The 16,102-nt window shown below is 55.6% G+C and overlaps 1 protein-coding gene across 3 annotated transcripts in view; it reads left to right on the forward strand.

The window, feature by feature from the left end:
• Positions 1-16,102, forward strand: part of OTOF (otoferlin) — a 93,291-nt gene that overhangs the window by 37,291 nt on the left and 39,898 nt on the right. For 2 of the 3 annotated variants that reach the window (XM_047068713.1, XM_047068711.1), the window contains exons 5-6: positions 2,116-2,297; positions 14,675-14,748. In XM_047068713.1, coding sequence (XP_046924669.1) covers positions 2,116-2,297; positions 14,675-14,748 — 256 coding nt within the window. Of the gene's footprint in view, positions 1-2,115; positions 2,298-8,648; positions 8,694-14,674; positions 14,749-16,102 lie in introns of all 3 variants that reach the window. The other variant, XM_047068712.1, reaches the window with a different exon arrangement.

Here is a 16,102-nt window from a genome sequence, read left to right on the forward strand (position 1 = left end):
AGGGCGTGATCTTCACTCTGGATGCCTGCCTTGGAGCCTCCCTAAGACCGGCCATTCTGCGAGGGCGGGGACCTTGTTTCTATTCCTGTTGTCACCTCCCATCTCAGCACCTCCAACACGAACACACGCGTACGAACGACACACAGTCTGTGGGCACTCGGCACCTGTTCTAACAAAGGAAAGAAATGAGCTCATCTGGATGCCCCGATCCCAGACTCTGCTCTGATGCGTTTGTCCCCTTCGGCTGACTCATGCCCACTCACAGGCAGGGACACAGCCCCTGCGCACGGACCGCGGTTGGGCCACCAACTGTGGGACTTGGGCAGGCTGCCTATCCTCTGCAAAGTGAGCCAAATTATAGTATCTGCTCCACAGGAATTGTCCGAGGATTAGAAGAGAATATACAGATAGTGCTTCGAAGAGCTAAGCAAGGCTTGGGTTAAGTCAGAATAGCCTCAGAAGGCAGGGCGGCGGCCACGGGGGAGGCAGAGGGAGGAGCGCCAAGGGTGGAGCGGACATTCCCACGGTGCCTTTGTATCTCAGGATACTTCCTTGCAGAGGACAGGAGGGCACTTGAGACTTCTCAGCTGGGCCCCCGCCAGGCCGTTCTCTCCAGGGGCAGAGGTGGGCAGGGGGGCTTCCCAAAGTCAGGGGAGCTCAGCCACTCCAGCAGGGAGGCGGGGTGCAGAACAAGTTACGGTCACCAGTGGGAGGAAGTGAGAGGAGAGAGAACAGAGGAAGCGGGCAGAGACGAGCAGGCAGCACGGACCATGTTCTGTATTTCTAGAATCGGGTTTAGGAATTTAGCAGAGGACAGGCCTCACAGATTATCTAGTGCACCTACCACCCACCTCTGCCACTCATTTTGTGGATGGGAGCCCTGAGGTCCTGGATGGGGAACGAATTCAGTCAAGGTCAGACGGCTGGTCAACAGCAGAGCTGACACCGGGACCCAGGGCTTCCAATTCCAGGCCACCATTTTGCCAGCACAACATACCTGGTCCCATCCAAAGGGCCACGTTGGCTCAGCGGGAAGGCCATGAGGCTTGGAGTCAGTCTGGCCAGCTCAAATCCCCGCACTACCACTTTCTAGCTGTGTGACTTCGAGCAAGTAATTTACCCTCTCGGAAATGTTAGGTAGGATACGTTGAAGTGTTGAGAAGATCAAATGAGGTTTGAGCTGAGCCTGGCTCAGGCCTGTAAAATGAGTTTACAGTGAAGCATCTTAGCATGACATCTAGAACAGCGAGGGCTTTTCCTTCGACCCCCCGCCCCCGCCCCGGAAAATCGTTCGGAAGCCCACGTGCCGAGCGAAGGCTGCCTGTGTGGGCCGCCGGAGCAAGCCAACCCCCAATCTCTGAGGGAGGGCAAGTGCATCTGGGAGGCATATTGACACCCGTGCAGGTTGAGGAAGGAACTAGAATGAGTCTTCCCGGTGCACCGGGGAGAAACTAGAGCTGAAAGGAGGCAAGTGGCCCAAGGACCCAGAGCAAGAGGCCCTCCCAGGATTCTTGGGCGCACAGCCTGGGCCCAGGTGGGCGCTCCACTTTTCCCCAGAGAAAAAGCCCAGAGCGACCCCCAAGTCCCTTCTCCAGAGCAGGAGTGTCAGATGAACAGGAAGATGTGCCGACCCCATGCCTCGGGAGGTGTCCGGGGGTCCCCTCTCCTGGAGGCACGTCCTGCTCACATCCCATCTCGGGTTCGCATCAGGAGTGAGAGCAGGGCAGCCCCGCTCCTGAGGACGAGGGGGGGACCTCTAGCACTGGGGACACTGAATGATATTCTTCGTAGACAGGGGGCCCAGAGAGCCTACTGCCGTCTGGGCTCAGCTTGTCCCGGGCGCGCCCTCCACCTTGGGCACCAGGGAGGAGTAGAGCCAAGTGCAGCAGGACCAGGGGCCAGAACCCGTTAAGCGGACTGAGTCTGTGAGTCTCAGTCTTTCTGAGCCTCAGTTTTCTTATCTGTAAAATGGGAGGTGTGGGGAGGCTAACACGCACTTTGCCTTCCTCCGGCCAGGGGAGGAAGTGAAAGCACTTTGTAAACATCACAAGGAGTGCGCGGGATGGTCTTTGCTATTGCTGTACCCTCGCTCACCACCCGCCCCTCTCCCTCCAGACCAGCCTGTGCGTGGAGGTCCGATATCAGGCCACAGATGGCACGGTGGGCTCCTGGGATGATGGAGACTTCCTGGGGGATGAGTCCCTTCATGAGGAAGAGAAGGACAGCCAGGAGACAGATGGACTGCTCCCTGGCTCCCGCCCCAGCTCCCGGACACCAGGCGAGAAGAGCTTCCGGAGGTAAGAGGCTGGGCCCTCTGGCCTCCCACCACCCCCAGAGAGGATTCCTGGGCCTTGGTTCCCCGCGAAGGGCCCTCTCGGCATGACTGGGCTCAGTGGACAGGGCTGAGTTGCTGGAGAGACATACACGAGGCAGGAGTGTATTTCTACAGGGCCCTCGACACCTGTTCCCCCACCCCAGGCTCACTGGGGGGCGGGGGCAGGGTATCTGGGATCAGGCTGAGGGGCCCGGCCTCCTGCTCCCCTGAGGGAGGACTTGAGGGAAAGAGGCCAGACCCCTGCCTCCTGACAGAATGGGTGAAGCAGACAGGAGGGGGCCCTAACCTTTTGGGTCCAAGACCCGGAAGTGCCAGACCAGCCCCAGGCAGCCCGCCGTCCACCCTGGCCCCAGGCAGGCCCAAGAGAGGGAGGCCTTTTCCTGCCGGGGTGAAGCCAAAGGTCCTGATCGGGACCCAGCCTCTCTCTTGTTGAGAAGAGTGTGTCCTGACACCCTCAGTGTCTAGGATTCACCCCTGCGATGTCCTACCACACACGGGTGTCAGGAAGCTGCGTCCAGGCCTGCTCATTCCAAATGCAGGACTTTTCCCCCAAAAGGAAATGCAATGACATTACTCTTAGAACTCTGAGAGACAGACCCTAAGTTAGTAAAATGTTGGCTACGGATTCCTAGCCTGCTGGGAATAACGTGCAAAATGCAGGTAAGTCAGTGGCACCTCTAAAGTTTTAGAGAAGGGGACCCCTTCCCGGTGATCGTTCCCTCCAATCTCCTGCCCTTTGCTTTCCAAAAAAATGTATTCAGTCCCTGTTCTGAAAAAAACCACCTATGTAAATCAAGGTAATTGAATTGATATGTTTTTGTTAGACGAATGTGCTTTTCTTCTTTGTACTTGAGCCACTCCTCTCGGGCCACACACACACACACACACACACACACTATACAAGCTTAAGACCCTGGGAGCCAGGTCAGGTAACAAGGTCAAAGGGACCATGCGTGTGACAAATACAGCGGACGTTGGCTCCAGGCCAGCCGGGGGAGGGGTGGCATCACCCACTCCAGCTGGGAGGGAGACTGTCCTCCTTAGACTCTGGCCAGCCGGATGGAGAGGGCATGCAATTTGGCCTCAGGAGACTCAGGTCTGAGTCCCAGCTCTGCCTCCAACCAGTCTTGTGGCCCTCGGCCGGTCACATACCCTCTTTACTGTCTCTCCTAACCTGTAAAATGGGACCCGGAACAATGAGAACGCTCCCCCCCATCCTGCCATTAGGAGAGACGAAAGGACCACAGGGGGACAGGTTGTAACCGGGGTACCGACTGCTGCCCCACATAAGGGCTGGGGACAGACAGGCTCTTGGCAGCTGGACAATGCAAAGGGTCGGGAATCAGGCTGGAAATGGTGACGGGAGCCAGAAGATGCTGATGCAGAGGGCACCAACCCGTCCCAATCCTCTGTCCCCACGAAGGAAGAGCACGCGGGGACTGTTGGGGACTCTGCAGCTGGGCTCTAGGAGGGGGAGCAAGACTGGAAGCCAGGTGACAGCCAACAATTGAAGGGAAGGAGCACCGGCTCTGAATCAGGGAAGCTAAGTTCCATTTGGCCCCATCCTGGCTGCCACTAACTAAGCCGAATGACAGTGAGCGAGTCCCCTACCCCTCTGGGCCAATTACAGGAACGGGCTACGTATCCTGGCCGCTCTACAACTGTGATGTCCTGAGGGACCCAGGGATACTCTGGATCTCATGGGTAGCACCAGTGTGAAACAGCTATCTGGGAGCTCTTGACAGCCGAGGGCCACACTCTGTGGCTACTGTGGCTCGGGGCTCACGAGAAGGGGCCAGGAGGCTGACAGATGGGGCTTGAGTGGAGGCAGTAGAACAAAGTGAGGAGCTTTGGTCCCCAGACCAGCAGAGGGCCTCTCCTATCCTCCCTCAACCTGGCTCAGGGTTTCCCCACCTCTCCCTGGTTTCAGTGGCCTCTCCCAGGGCAGCAGCAGAGGCCGCAGCAGGAGGAAGGGTTTTTGTTGTTGTTGTGGGTGTGTGTGTGTGTTTAAGTTTACTTATTTATTTTGAGAGAGACAGAGAGATAGGCAGACAGAGAATCCCAAGCAGGCTCTACGCTGTCAGCGCGGGGCTCGAACTCACAAACTTGTGAGATCGTGACCTGAGCCAAAATCAAGAGTCGGATGCTTCACCGATCGAGCCATGCAGGCGCCCCAGGAGGGAGGATTTTATCTGGGATTGGGAATTGGGAGAGGGTGACAACCACGGTCAGAGCCCCCTTGTCTTCCAGATGCCACCGCCCTGTGTTGGAGGGGCTTTGTGAGGGAGCGCACGGTTCCCCTGCTGTCGCAGGGGCCACTGGCCCAGACGCTGAGAGCACCTGGGGGTCGGTGCCCTTGCCAGGCCTAGCCACGCAGCCAACAGGCCGGGTGGGGGGAAGAGGTGAGAACATTCGGGGAGGGCCCTTTGCTGGTGAGGAGAAGGTAGAACAGCTTTAGAGCATTTGGGCTCATCCTACGGCTTAATTCTGGCTGCATGTAAAGGGCATGTGAGCTCTGGGTCAAGGAGTGTGGGTGCTGCAGGAACCCGATAGTTGGCCTTGCAGCCCGAGGTGTTATGTCTCACCCTCGTCTCACAAGTACCAACCAGCCAGGCCTGTCAGCTCTGGAGTCTGGGAGAAAGCCACTGTCTTCCGGACTGGCGAGCCCTCCAGACAGGCTTTGGTCGACAAAGGGACGGAGGAGGAAAGGGATATATGTGCCTAGCCTCTGACCCCCAGCGAAGTCTTCCTTCCCCACATCTGCCCCTTGCCCTCCATTCATTCCTAAAAAGGCCCACCCCTTCAAAGATCAAGGTGCTCAGTCTACTAGGCGCCTCTCTTGTCTCTCCTCTGGCCAACCAGCAGCAGCAGGAAACCCTCATTGCTAGCGAACAGCAGTGTCTCACCTGGTCTTCTGGATCCACAAGGGTCTGGGGCGGGAATCCATTCCTCCCCGTCCAACATGGCTCCGTAGGGCGCTTGCTGGAGGGCGGAGGGGGCCCGGTGGAGTGAATGGGCAGGAAACAGCCTTGGCCTTGGACTGGCAGGGATCTTCCATGGATGACAGAGGAGGCTGATGTGGGGAGGTCCTGGTGAGCCCACACTTCTCCCTCTGGGGCCTGGGCACCCCCCAGCTGGGCTCCAACCATCTGCTCTCACTACCCCAGGACAGGTCTCGGCAGAGGTACTCACTTAAGGGAACTCACTCTGAAGGCCTTAAGTATCTTCCTGGAAATTTCTCCCATGTGACCTCAGGGAATGTCTGCCAGGCACCTCCGCCTGAGCGGAGCCGACACCAGTAACCCATTAACCCTTTCCTCCCACGGTTCCATCAATCCCAGGCCCCAGTCAGTCTCGTACCCTCTGAGCCACTCTGCCTACTTCTCTAGTCTCTGCCCCCAACTGGGGGCCTCCGATTTTGGCCAGGTTTCTGTAAAATACCCTGGGAATGTTCCAGAGGCAATGCGGTGACGTGGAGAGACACAGGGCTCAAATCCCGGCTCTGGTCTCCGGAGCTACGCTTGCCCACCTGTAAGAGGGGCATCAGGGACGTGAGGATCAGATGACATGCTTCATGTGAGTCGCCCACCGCAGCACCCGGCGTGTGGTCGGTGCTCAGCCAGTGCCTGATGCCTTCCTCCTTCCTTTCCAGTCTCCGTGACCTGCCCCGGTCCCTGAAGGGGAAGGAGACTTCGGCCCAGCACGAGCGTGCACACACTTATCAGCACCGCTCAGGTGCATGTGTCTTTGTGACACCAGGGAGCCGCACACACCGCTGGCTTCTGGGCTCCGTTGCTGATGCGGCTCTAGGAGCCACACCCAGAGGGACGGAAAGGAAGCCCAGCTTTAATGGTGCAGCTTCTCTTAGGGCTTTCCTGCGGATTTCCTCTATTCTGCGACTCTCTCCTTATTTTCTCTGTCTGCCTGGCCCTCCTGCCCTCCACGGCCCCACCCCCTTCCACCCAGCCCCCCCTGCCTGAGAAGGCAGAGGTTCCCGCTGGGTTCCTCTCTGCTGGGTCTCATCTTGGGAGAGCAAGGAGGGACCACTTTTCTTGTTCTCCTTACGGATCATTCTTCCACTCCAGCAGAGATCCATGGAAGCCAGGTACCCCCACTCTTATACCATGGGTCAGGGGGCAGCAGGGTATCCCCACAGTGTGTGCCCTGGGATGTGCATGGGGTCAGCACAGCCGGCCTCACCCCCCAGTTCCCATGATCCCTCCCCCACCTCAGCACAGAGGAGCCAGGGCCAGGGCCATGCTGGGATAGGGGTGAAGTGATGCTTCACCAGCTGTTTCACCCGAGGTTAGGGTCCCCTCCACCCCCGGCCCAGGGCTGAGTGTTCAAGTGAGGTCTGGCCCCGTGAAGCTCTGGGTCCCAGCAAGCCTCAGAGCCTCCCAGCGGGCCGCCATATTGAATCTCCCATGCAGTGGCTGTTTTCAGTGGCACACCCAGAGCAATGTGGATGGGGGTGTGAGGAAGAGATGGAGTGAAACCCAGGCCCAGAGAGACAAAAGGCTGGCTGAGGAACAGAACCTACCCAACCTACCTGCTGAAAACACAATGTGGACTCTAGGAGGAAAGTTCAGACCCATCCAGGCCTTCACGGAGAGGTCTCCGAGCAAGGAGGACAGAGGCCGGGCCACATCCCATCCCTACTGCTTGTGGCCGAGTGACTGAGGGCAGGCTGAGCACAGAACGCTGAAGCTTTATTATTCATGTTCGTTGTAGTCATTAATAGCGGTTGTGGTAAAATCATGAGAATGTTCTTTTTTTTTTCACAGAAAGACAGTCCTTTTCCCTTCTCCATTTCCACACTCAGAGTGTGGGCCTGTGTGCGGCCCCTTTGTAGGCCCAGCGGCCTGGAGTGTGTGAGGACGGGGTGAGGCAGGCATGTTCCAGGCAGCCTGTGCTGTGCGGCACCTGGGCCTGCTATGTGCCTGAGAAGCTCCCCCGCTGGGCCAGCCTGACGGCTCTCCAAGATTTCAGAGCAAAACCGGAAGGGAAAGAGATAGAACCTCACGTTTTATTGTTCGGGTGTATCAATTCCTCCTTCCCGTTCCATCCTTGCCCCGTCCTAGGGGATACAGTTCCCCTTCCGGTTCCCCTATTGCAATGATTTTCAAATTCTTCAGGGTCACAGAGTTCTTTAAAAAAACAACAAGCAAACAAACTTCCTTCAAAACTTGGATGGGTAACTCAGAGAAAGGCGGCCCTGTTTGGATTAACGTGAGAGTGCAGTCAGTAAATCTCCCATTCGGCCCTCATTCTCAAAAGCTCACTGGGGCACCTGCTCCATTGGGGCAAGCCCCATGCAGCTCTCAGTGGGTCCCAGTGGGGACCCATGCCTGACCTGCCCGCCTCCAAGCCGGGCCTGGGGCCAGCACAGGGCTGCTGAGACTATCTCCCCTTCTCTGCAGCGAGGTGTTCTGTGACCAGCAGAGACCTGGCTAATGCTAAGTACTTTGAAAGGAATTACAAACTGACCAGCTTGCCTAATGGAAAGGACAACTGGCCAAAGCTGGACTTCAGCTGTGATCTATGTAGGCCTGTAGGTTCTGAGCTGTCATGGCACAGAATCATGTCCCCCTGGGCAAGGCCTGTGCCAGTACAGCATGAGGAGAGGGAAAACATCACTGAAACATCTCCTAATTGTTGTCTGCTTTCTTTTCTTCATCTTCATTGCCATAGCATTAGGGAAGGATTGAGAGAACATTCCAGAAGGCTTTTCTGAAAGCCTCCCTAAAGAGGGAGAAGGGCACGGTTCTTACCCTGCTCTGCGCCCTGAAGTGGTAGCTCTCTTATTGGCACATCCCCAGAATCTCCCTGGCCCACCCTTGCCCTCCAAGGCCGTCAGAGCCTGAGAGCTGCCCGCTCCATTGGAGGGGATCCAGGGAGGAGGTGAGGAGGAGCAGGGTGGCCCAGGCCTGGAGGGTGGCCAGGCTCATCTAACCTTGCATTCCCTGAGGCATCTGAGACCCACAGTAGAAATCACCAAGCTCTTGCCTGCGAATGGAGGAGATCAGGTGACACCCTGAGGCCTCCTCCCATTGCAAGGCTCCAGGCTCTCCTGGGCTTGGGAAGTGGCCACCCAGCCCCGCTCCTGTGACCAGGGCAGAGCCTGGGAACCATCAGACCCCTGCCCAGCAGGCTTAGGCTGCAGCGAGAAGCTGTGGAGTGAGGGGGTCCCTGGGATGAGGAGGCCCTTGGGGAGTGGGGGGTCAACAGGGCCAGGGGCTAAATCTGCAAGTGTCTCTGGTCCACACCCTCTCACTCACATCCCCTTGTCTCCTCATTTCTTCCCCCTACTCAGCAAAGGCAGAGAGAAGACCAAGGGAGGCAGAGATGGCGAGCACAAGTAGGTGTCCCAGGCCAGGGTGCAGCCCGTGGGGCCCAAAGGCTCCTCACCACAGGGTGCGGATGTCGGGATGGCCTGTCTCAGAGGGCTTAGGCGTGGGCTGTCCTGGCGAAGCCAGCACCGGGGGATGGCAGGGCGAGGGAGGTCTGTCCATCTGGCCGTGAGGGGTGAGGGTCAGGGAGGAAGGGGGTGGGGTGGGGCAGGCGTCTGGGCCTTCTGGTTTCTGCTCCCTCCTCCCTCCTTTCAACGTCTGGATTCTGCCTCCACTTCCCTGTTCAGCTCCACGCCCACGGGCCAGGCCCTTAGGCTTTCCTGTCAGGGAAGGTGTGACTGAAGGCAAAAGGGTGAGGGAGGCCCAAGAAGTGGCCACCTCCCGCTAAGAATAAAGGCAGGGCTGGGCAGGTGGGCATGAAGGCCTGGAGGCCCACAGACCCTGGGCCTGGAGTGGCCCCAGGGGTGGCTGGGGCATGAAGCCCCAGAGAGCTAAGGAGGGATGAGCATATGCGTACCCTCCCGTCTCCATCCCGCAAAAAGCTTCGTGGGGGAGGGAGAGGTCAGGGCCTGTCTGGGAGAAGGGGGGTGGGGACCCCAGATGAGAGAGGTCAGCCGCAGGAGTTGGAAAGGCTCAAGGCCTGGGGCTGATGAGTGGGTCTCAGAGGCCCCCTGAAGCACATGCCATCTCTAGAACTCTCTAGCATTGTGGGGAGTTCACAGAAGCAGTAGTAGTCAGGGCTGACCGGCTGGAGGGGGCCTCTGGTCCAAAGCCCTTTCTTCGAGATGATAAATCTGAGTCCCAGAGAGGGGAAGTGACCTGCCCCGGGACAGGAGCAGAGCTAGGACGGCCACACAGGGAATTTAGCTCCCGACCCAGAGTTCACAAGAGACCTGGGGAGTTTAGAGCACTTGACTGTACTCTAAATTTAATTTAATTCTCCAAACACACCAGTGCAAGCTGAAAAGCCAAGAATGGGGTCTTTATTTTCCAGATAGGGAAACTGAGCTTCAGAGATGTTAAGGGATTTGCCCCACACTGTGGTACCAGGAAGTTAAAAACTAGTTGACAGGAGGACATCGTGGGGACACGAGGATTGTGCCTATAGGGGTCTGAGGTGGTCAGCACAGTATGGGCTTGAGGCATCCGCCTGCATTAAGGTCCCAGGGGACTCATCGTGGATCATTGCTTCAACAAAAGCATATGAACTCCCAACTCCCACGAACAAAAGCACAACAAGACAAAGGCACCGTGGGGAAAACTCAGGCCCAGAGACCTGAAGGGTTGAGGAGGCTGTCAGGCTCTGAGCAAGGGAAGAAGAGGGAGCTTGGAGAGGGAGCCGGAGAGCTGAATCCAGGGAGGTAGGGGTGGAGGGTGAGAGATGATGGCTGAGCTGGGAGTCCCTCTTAGGGAGCTGTTTCAAGGGCTCAGTTTCCCGCATGGACACTTAGACACGAGAGGCCTATTCATGAGATGCAAACAACCTGTCTCTTCCCCAGCCTCTGGCTGAGAGTGGCGATGCCCTAGGGCCCTTCTTGATTTCCAGCTCTCCAGTCTGTCCTGGGCCAGACCCCCCACGGCCGGACTAAGAGGCACCTCACAGTGGTGAGCACCTAGTAGACCCGCAGTAAATGCTGGTTCCCTGGCAATACCTGATCTGAGTGTCTTGCCATCCCTAGTCCTCACATGGGATACAGTCAATTGGCATTTATTATTCTTATTTTCATGTGTGGGGCATTAGGAGGATTGAAAGGGGAGGGAAATGAGATTTTTTTAAAAATATTTATTTTTGAGAGAGAGAGATAGAGAGAGGCAGAGTGAGAGCAGGGGAGGGGCAGAGAGGGAGGGAGACACAGGATCGGAAACAGGCTCCAGGCTCTGAGTTGTCAGCACGGAGCCCGATGCGGGGCTCGAACGCACAAACTGTGAGATCGTGACCTGAGCCAAAGTCGGACACTTAACCGACGGAGCCACCCGGCGCCCCAGAAATGAGATTTCTAAGAAGAGACTAAGCAAGTTGAAACTCTGTAGCCAGGTGAAGAAAAGCTATAAAAACAGTTTTAAAACTCTGAAAGGTTACCGTGTGGCAAAGCTGGCTAGTTTCAAGCTCTGCTGAGAAGTAAGTAGAAGCGTGTGCAAGTTGACGTAGGAAAAACGGAAGAATCCAGCCATGAAAGAACTCATGTTATCCCTTGAGTACGTGGGATGTTGGGAGAGGTTGGTCTGGGGACGTGGGAAATCTATTTCCCTGATGCAGTTCGCTTGAGCCTTGCAAGGGGTTGGGCCACCGAAGAGAGCTGAGGAGCCAGCTCCCTGGCACACAAGGGCCCCCTTAAGTACACAAGGGCCCCCCACGCCTCCTGGTTCCACGAGGGTGTGGAGGCAAGCAGGCCAGTTTGGGGACAAGTCCTCATATCAAGGGCCAACCTGTCCTGCCCAGATGTGGCAAGATATTTGAAACTAACTGAAATTCAACACACTGTGAAAAAACAACTGTAGAGCCTGCAATTATGAATTAGCTATTCTTGGGGCATCGGAAATAAAAGAAATACACCCACCAAGGGGCACCAGAACACGCCCCCGAGGTTTGAAAATGTGGCTGTTTAAACAATGCAAAGCACCATAGACCCCGTTTCTCTTAGGCAGGAGTTTCTCCTGATTAGCTGAGGCCTGAGCTAGTGAGCCTGGGTTGTTCTGATTGAAGGCAGTCTCAGATCGTCAGTCACAGCCTCCAGAAGAATACACAGACCTGAGTTAATGACGCCCAGCTCACTAAGTTTAGTTCGGCCAATGTTCCCAAGTCATTCTGAATACCAAGCTCCCTCCCAGGACCCCAGCCACGACGTCCTTCTAGATCTGAGCCGTGGAACCAGCAATGAAACCATCAGATCCATAAATGAAAACAGAATTTACAAATAAGTGAACTAACCTTAAAATCTTTTCTCTAGAGGGAAAGAGCGGTCTAACTTGTGGGTGCCTATCATTCTGACCTCAGTGAATCCAGCGGTGGGGAAGCCCCAGCGGGACCGGAAATCCCCAGAGGGCCCTAGGGAGGCCCACCTTCCCTGGCTCTGGCTTCTGCTTCCCTGAAGCCAGGAGTAAGGAGCCACTTGGTGGCAAAGCATTTTTTCACTGAGCTGATTATTGGCTTGTTTTCTTCGTCTGTTCCTCACCACATTATATTTTTAGTTATTGAAGAACTCAGACCAGCTGCCGCATTTTATTTAAAAACAAGAACAAACACTCAGGACCCCAGCGTACCAGCAACCTCATCAAGGAATTACGCAGTTTGGAAATCTAAGTCTTTGATACAAGCCGATAATCTTCGAACATCCCTGACTAAATTAACATTTATTTCAAAACTAACCTTTACCCTTGGCCAAGAGAAGCAGGCACGCCGTTTCTGGGAAGCGGTGCAGCACTAGGCAGAAGAGACTGTTTCCATGGTCAACTTCTGATGTGTCATCGACCAGAAAATTCCAAAGGGCAGGGAGAGCTGAGGCCATCACGCTCTAGTGCACGCTGTCCAGATGAGCTGAAGAACAAAATTCGTACGAATTCTGGACATTACATTCACCCGACACGTTCCACATTTTTCATTAAGGGATAAATCTTCATTTTGAGATACCCCCAGGCACACAGGAGTACCGCCTGTATACCTGTCCACCGGAGATGGTTAGTAAGGCAGGGTCTGGGAAGAGGGGCTTCTCCTTTGATTGACTTCAGGGAGAGAATAGTAGGAGTGTATAGTTTTTTTTTTTTTTAAAGTCTCAATCTCTGCTTCCAAATACGTTTGTTTTAAGAAATAAAGTGACTTTCAAAATCAAGGGCCATAACTGCCCAGGGGAAGCCCCAGGCCCTTTTCCACTTGGGTGGGTCCTCGGGACCAGCGTCAGAAAGCCGCAAGTCATTGACCTGTGTGACGTTTCATTACCAGTCATTAACTTTCACAGCAGCCTCTTCCAAAATGCGTTGATGCTAAGACCATTTGTGAGTGAGCGCCTTCTCTGTAAGCCTGGGCGCCGTCTGTGGGGCTCTTCACAGATGGCACCCCCATCTGCACACTGCGTTGGCACACGGCCCATACGTACACCTACAAGTGCAGGCCCTGGGAACTTTTCACTGAAGTTCCGAACGGTCAGGATGGGATCGCCACTGACAGAGAAGTGCAATCCCACAGGACTCAGGACGTAGCAGTACTGGCAGAGGGGGCAGGAGCAGTGTGCTTCAACTCTAGCTCTGAGCCTCAGTCTCTTCTTGGGTTGAATGAAGAGAAGCATATGTCCCTCCCAGGATCGCTATAAAGATGAAATGAGTAAACATCTGGAAAAGGCTTTGGCCCATAGTAGTTGCTCAAGAAAAAATTATATAATGCCGTGTTGGCATATGTATAGATACCTCCCCTTATTAGAAGGGGAGACACTTTCTTTCCCTTCTTTCCCTTCTCCTCCATTGTTATGTTCCGGACAACACGATGCTGGCCGGTATAGACACATCAGTGTTACCTCAGTCTTCCTTGACCCACCTCATGGCTTTTTAGGAAGCCATGAACACACTAGTGTTTCCTAAACTGTGAGCTGCTGCCCATGGAAGGGTTCTTGATTGCTCTTTCACTGGGATACAAACTCACAGCCCTCTATGTCTTGCCCGGAAGTAAAGAGAGCAAAGAGGAAAGAAAGGCCCAGGATTAGGGTGGGGCCAGATTTGGGGGAATAAGATTGGCCCCAACCTTGAGTAGAGGGGCTTGAGGCTTTTAGGCCATCCCTACAAGGACAGAAAGGTTTTGCCCAACCTCGCGTTACCCAGAATAATGGGTATCTTGGGATACCCATTACCCAGGGGATCTTGGGAACCAAAGTCAAGCCTCCACGGGGAGATAGACGCATGACCCAAAGGTGGGTGGGCTCTGTTGTAGGCGAGCTCAGAGTTTGAGTCTGCCCTGGCCCCCCCTGAGCCCACATGATGACAGGGCCACACCCAGGAGGAGGGAGAATGGGAAGAGAGAGTCAGGTATCCAGCTCATGAAATATTGATGGGGTAATGGAATACTGCACTTTACCCCCTGCTGATCCTACTCCGGGTCCCTCCTGGCACCAGGGATCACGGGCTCAGCTGCAGGGACATCACTGAAGGGACACTGACGACCCCTGCCCCCTTCCCTCAGCCCCCCTGACTGCGAGGCCCTTCACCTGGGGGCACAAGGCCACACCAAGCCAGAGAAAGAGGTAGGAACTATGGAGTTTGCCATACGTTCCTGGGGGTTGGTTGAAGTGGGGGGTGAGGGGGGGGGATTCCGCAGTGAGCAGGGACAGGAAGAAGGGGTGGAAGCCAGCACCAAAGATAGATAGGAAAGGGCCCATCTCTTCCTTTTCGCTGGGGACCGGACAGAATCTGAGGGTGCGGAGAGATCGGGAAAGACAAGGCAAGAGTTGCACACCAGGGCCATCTGAGAACTGAGCGGCTGGTTTCAACCACATCTCAGACCTCCTCCTTGGCCTCTGCCCCTCTGATCCTGTTCCTGTCTGTCTGTCCTGATGCTTTGTCTCTGGTCATCTGGCTTTCTTCCCGACCAGCTGAGGTGGGGTGCACGGACAAGGAAGACGAGCTCGGAGGCATGGTGGAACTCAGAGCTCTGAGACTGGACTGAGGGAGCTGAGGACAGCCCAGGACCCGGGAGGGCTCCACTCCAAGTCGTTCTTTCCAGCCCAAGATCTCCTTCTCTGATCCCTGGGCCCTGACCCGCTCTTCAGTGGTGTGGAGGCATGAGAAAGAAGGAAGCAGTGGGGTCTCCTCTCTGCCCTAATTCCCCCTCGTGGCTCCCGCTTTAGAAAGGTTGGCCCCCACGCTATCTCAGGACCGGTACGTGAGGGGCTGGAGTATGAAGTTCCCTTTCTCTTACGTGTTGTCTCGGGTTTTGCTCTCCTGTGTTTGTGTGTCTTCCTCCCGGCGTCCATCTCCCTCCATCTCATTCTGGCGGCTCGCCTCACAGAGCTGGGAGAAGTGTGTTCTCCGCCATGAAGCTCGGCAAGAACCGGTCCCACAAGGAGGAACCCCAAAGACAAGGTACAGACGCGCCCCCAGCCAGGCCAACCCCCGGGCCATCTCTGCGCACCTGACGGAGACCAAACCCCTCCCCTCCGCGGGCAGCGCCCCAGCAGGCTCGCCTGCGATTGGCCGGCGAGGCCGCTTAGGTGGGCCCTAGCCTCCCATTGGCTGCCGGCAGAGCCGGGCCCTGAGGGTGGTCTTCAGGAAGGGGGCGCTCCTGGCACAAAGGGTGGGAAGGGCATCGCCACTGGTCTAGAATTTAGCAGTACTCTCTGTCTGGTGGGCCTGTGTTTGAAAGGCTCCTCGTGCCCTCTCTGCTCCCCACACCCCCCACCTTTTTTCCTGCACACAGAAGCCTAGAGATTGTTCATTAGAGAAGGGAATAACAAAAAACAAAACAAAACAAAAAAACGAAAAAAACGAAAGTGGTTTGGCCACTTCCCTCTTTCTGGGGGAAAACCAGCGTCCCAGGACCGCTTACCCAGTGGCAAGACTCACTGCCCTGTCTTTCCCCGTGCCTTCTCACAAGGCTGCAGGGAAAGCCCTGGGGGAGAGAGGCAGGGTGGAACCTGGGAGGCTGAAGTGACCCGTGGCCCTGGTGCCACGGGAGCAGCAGCCTGGGGGCAGGGCAAGACAGCTGTTAGAAAGGAGGCGGGGGGGGGGGGGGGGGGATCGGGAGAAGACGGGAGAGAATTGGATCAGATAAGGAAGCAATGCGGAGCTTTCCCACCCAAGTCTATTGATCACATGCCCTCCTTCAGAGCTCCTGGCTTCCCCCCTTAGCATCCCCTGGGTGGCCCACTGGCCCCTGCATCTCTCTCCCTCTTGCCACCATGCCAATTCTAGCGGTGCCCTTCTCCTTCAGACTGGAGGGGTATGGCTGCTGGCAGAGGCCCAAACCTACCATTCTTCCGTGGTTGCTCAGTATGGTCAATTCTTCATCTCATTGGATATTACACCTCAGCGCAGCGTTAGGGTCTGAATTCCATCGGCTATTTTACATGGATGAGTTACTTCTTAAGCTTCAGTTTCCCAATCTGTGACGTGAGAATAGTGCCTATCTTGACAATACATGGATATGAGGACAAGAGATACGTGCACGAAGTGCCTGGCATTGTGCCTGGCATAGAGTAGCCTCTTGATAAACAGTAGCCATCGTTTGAAAGGTACATAAGTATGGATTTTTTATTGCCCCTCCCTTCTTCCACAAAGGGTATTCAGTGCTTATGTAAGAAATACACAACAAGAGTTACATTCAATCAAAATACAAAAGCAAGACTAGGGGTACCTGGCTGGCTCAATCAGGAGAGCATACATATGGCCCTTGATCTCAGGGTCGTGAGTTTGAGCCTTAGGTTGGGTGTACAGATGG

Source organism: Lynx rufus, unplaced genomic scaffold (assembly GCF_022079265.1).
Source record: "Lynx rufus isolate CCGP_SWC_20201006 ecotype Redwood Valley unplaced genomic scaffold, mLynRuf1.p SCAF_8, whole genome shotgun sequence".
Taxonomy (NCBI): domain Eukaryota; kingdom Metazoa; phylum Chordata; class Mammalia; order Carnivora; family Felidae; genus Lynx; species Lynx rufus.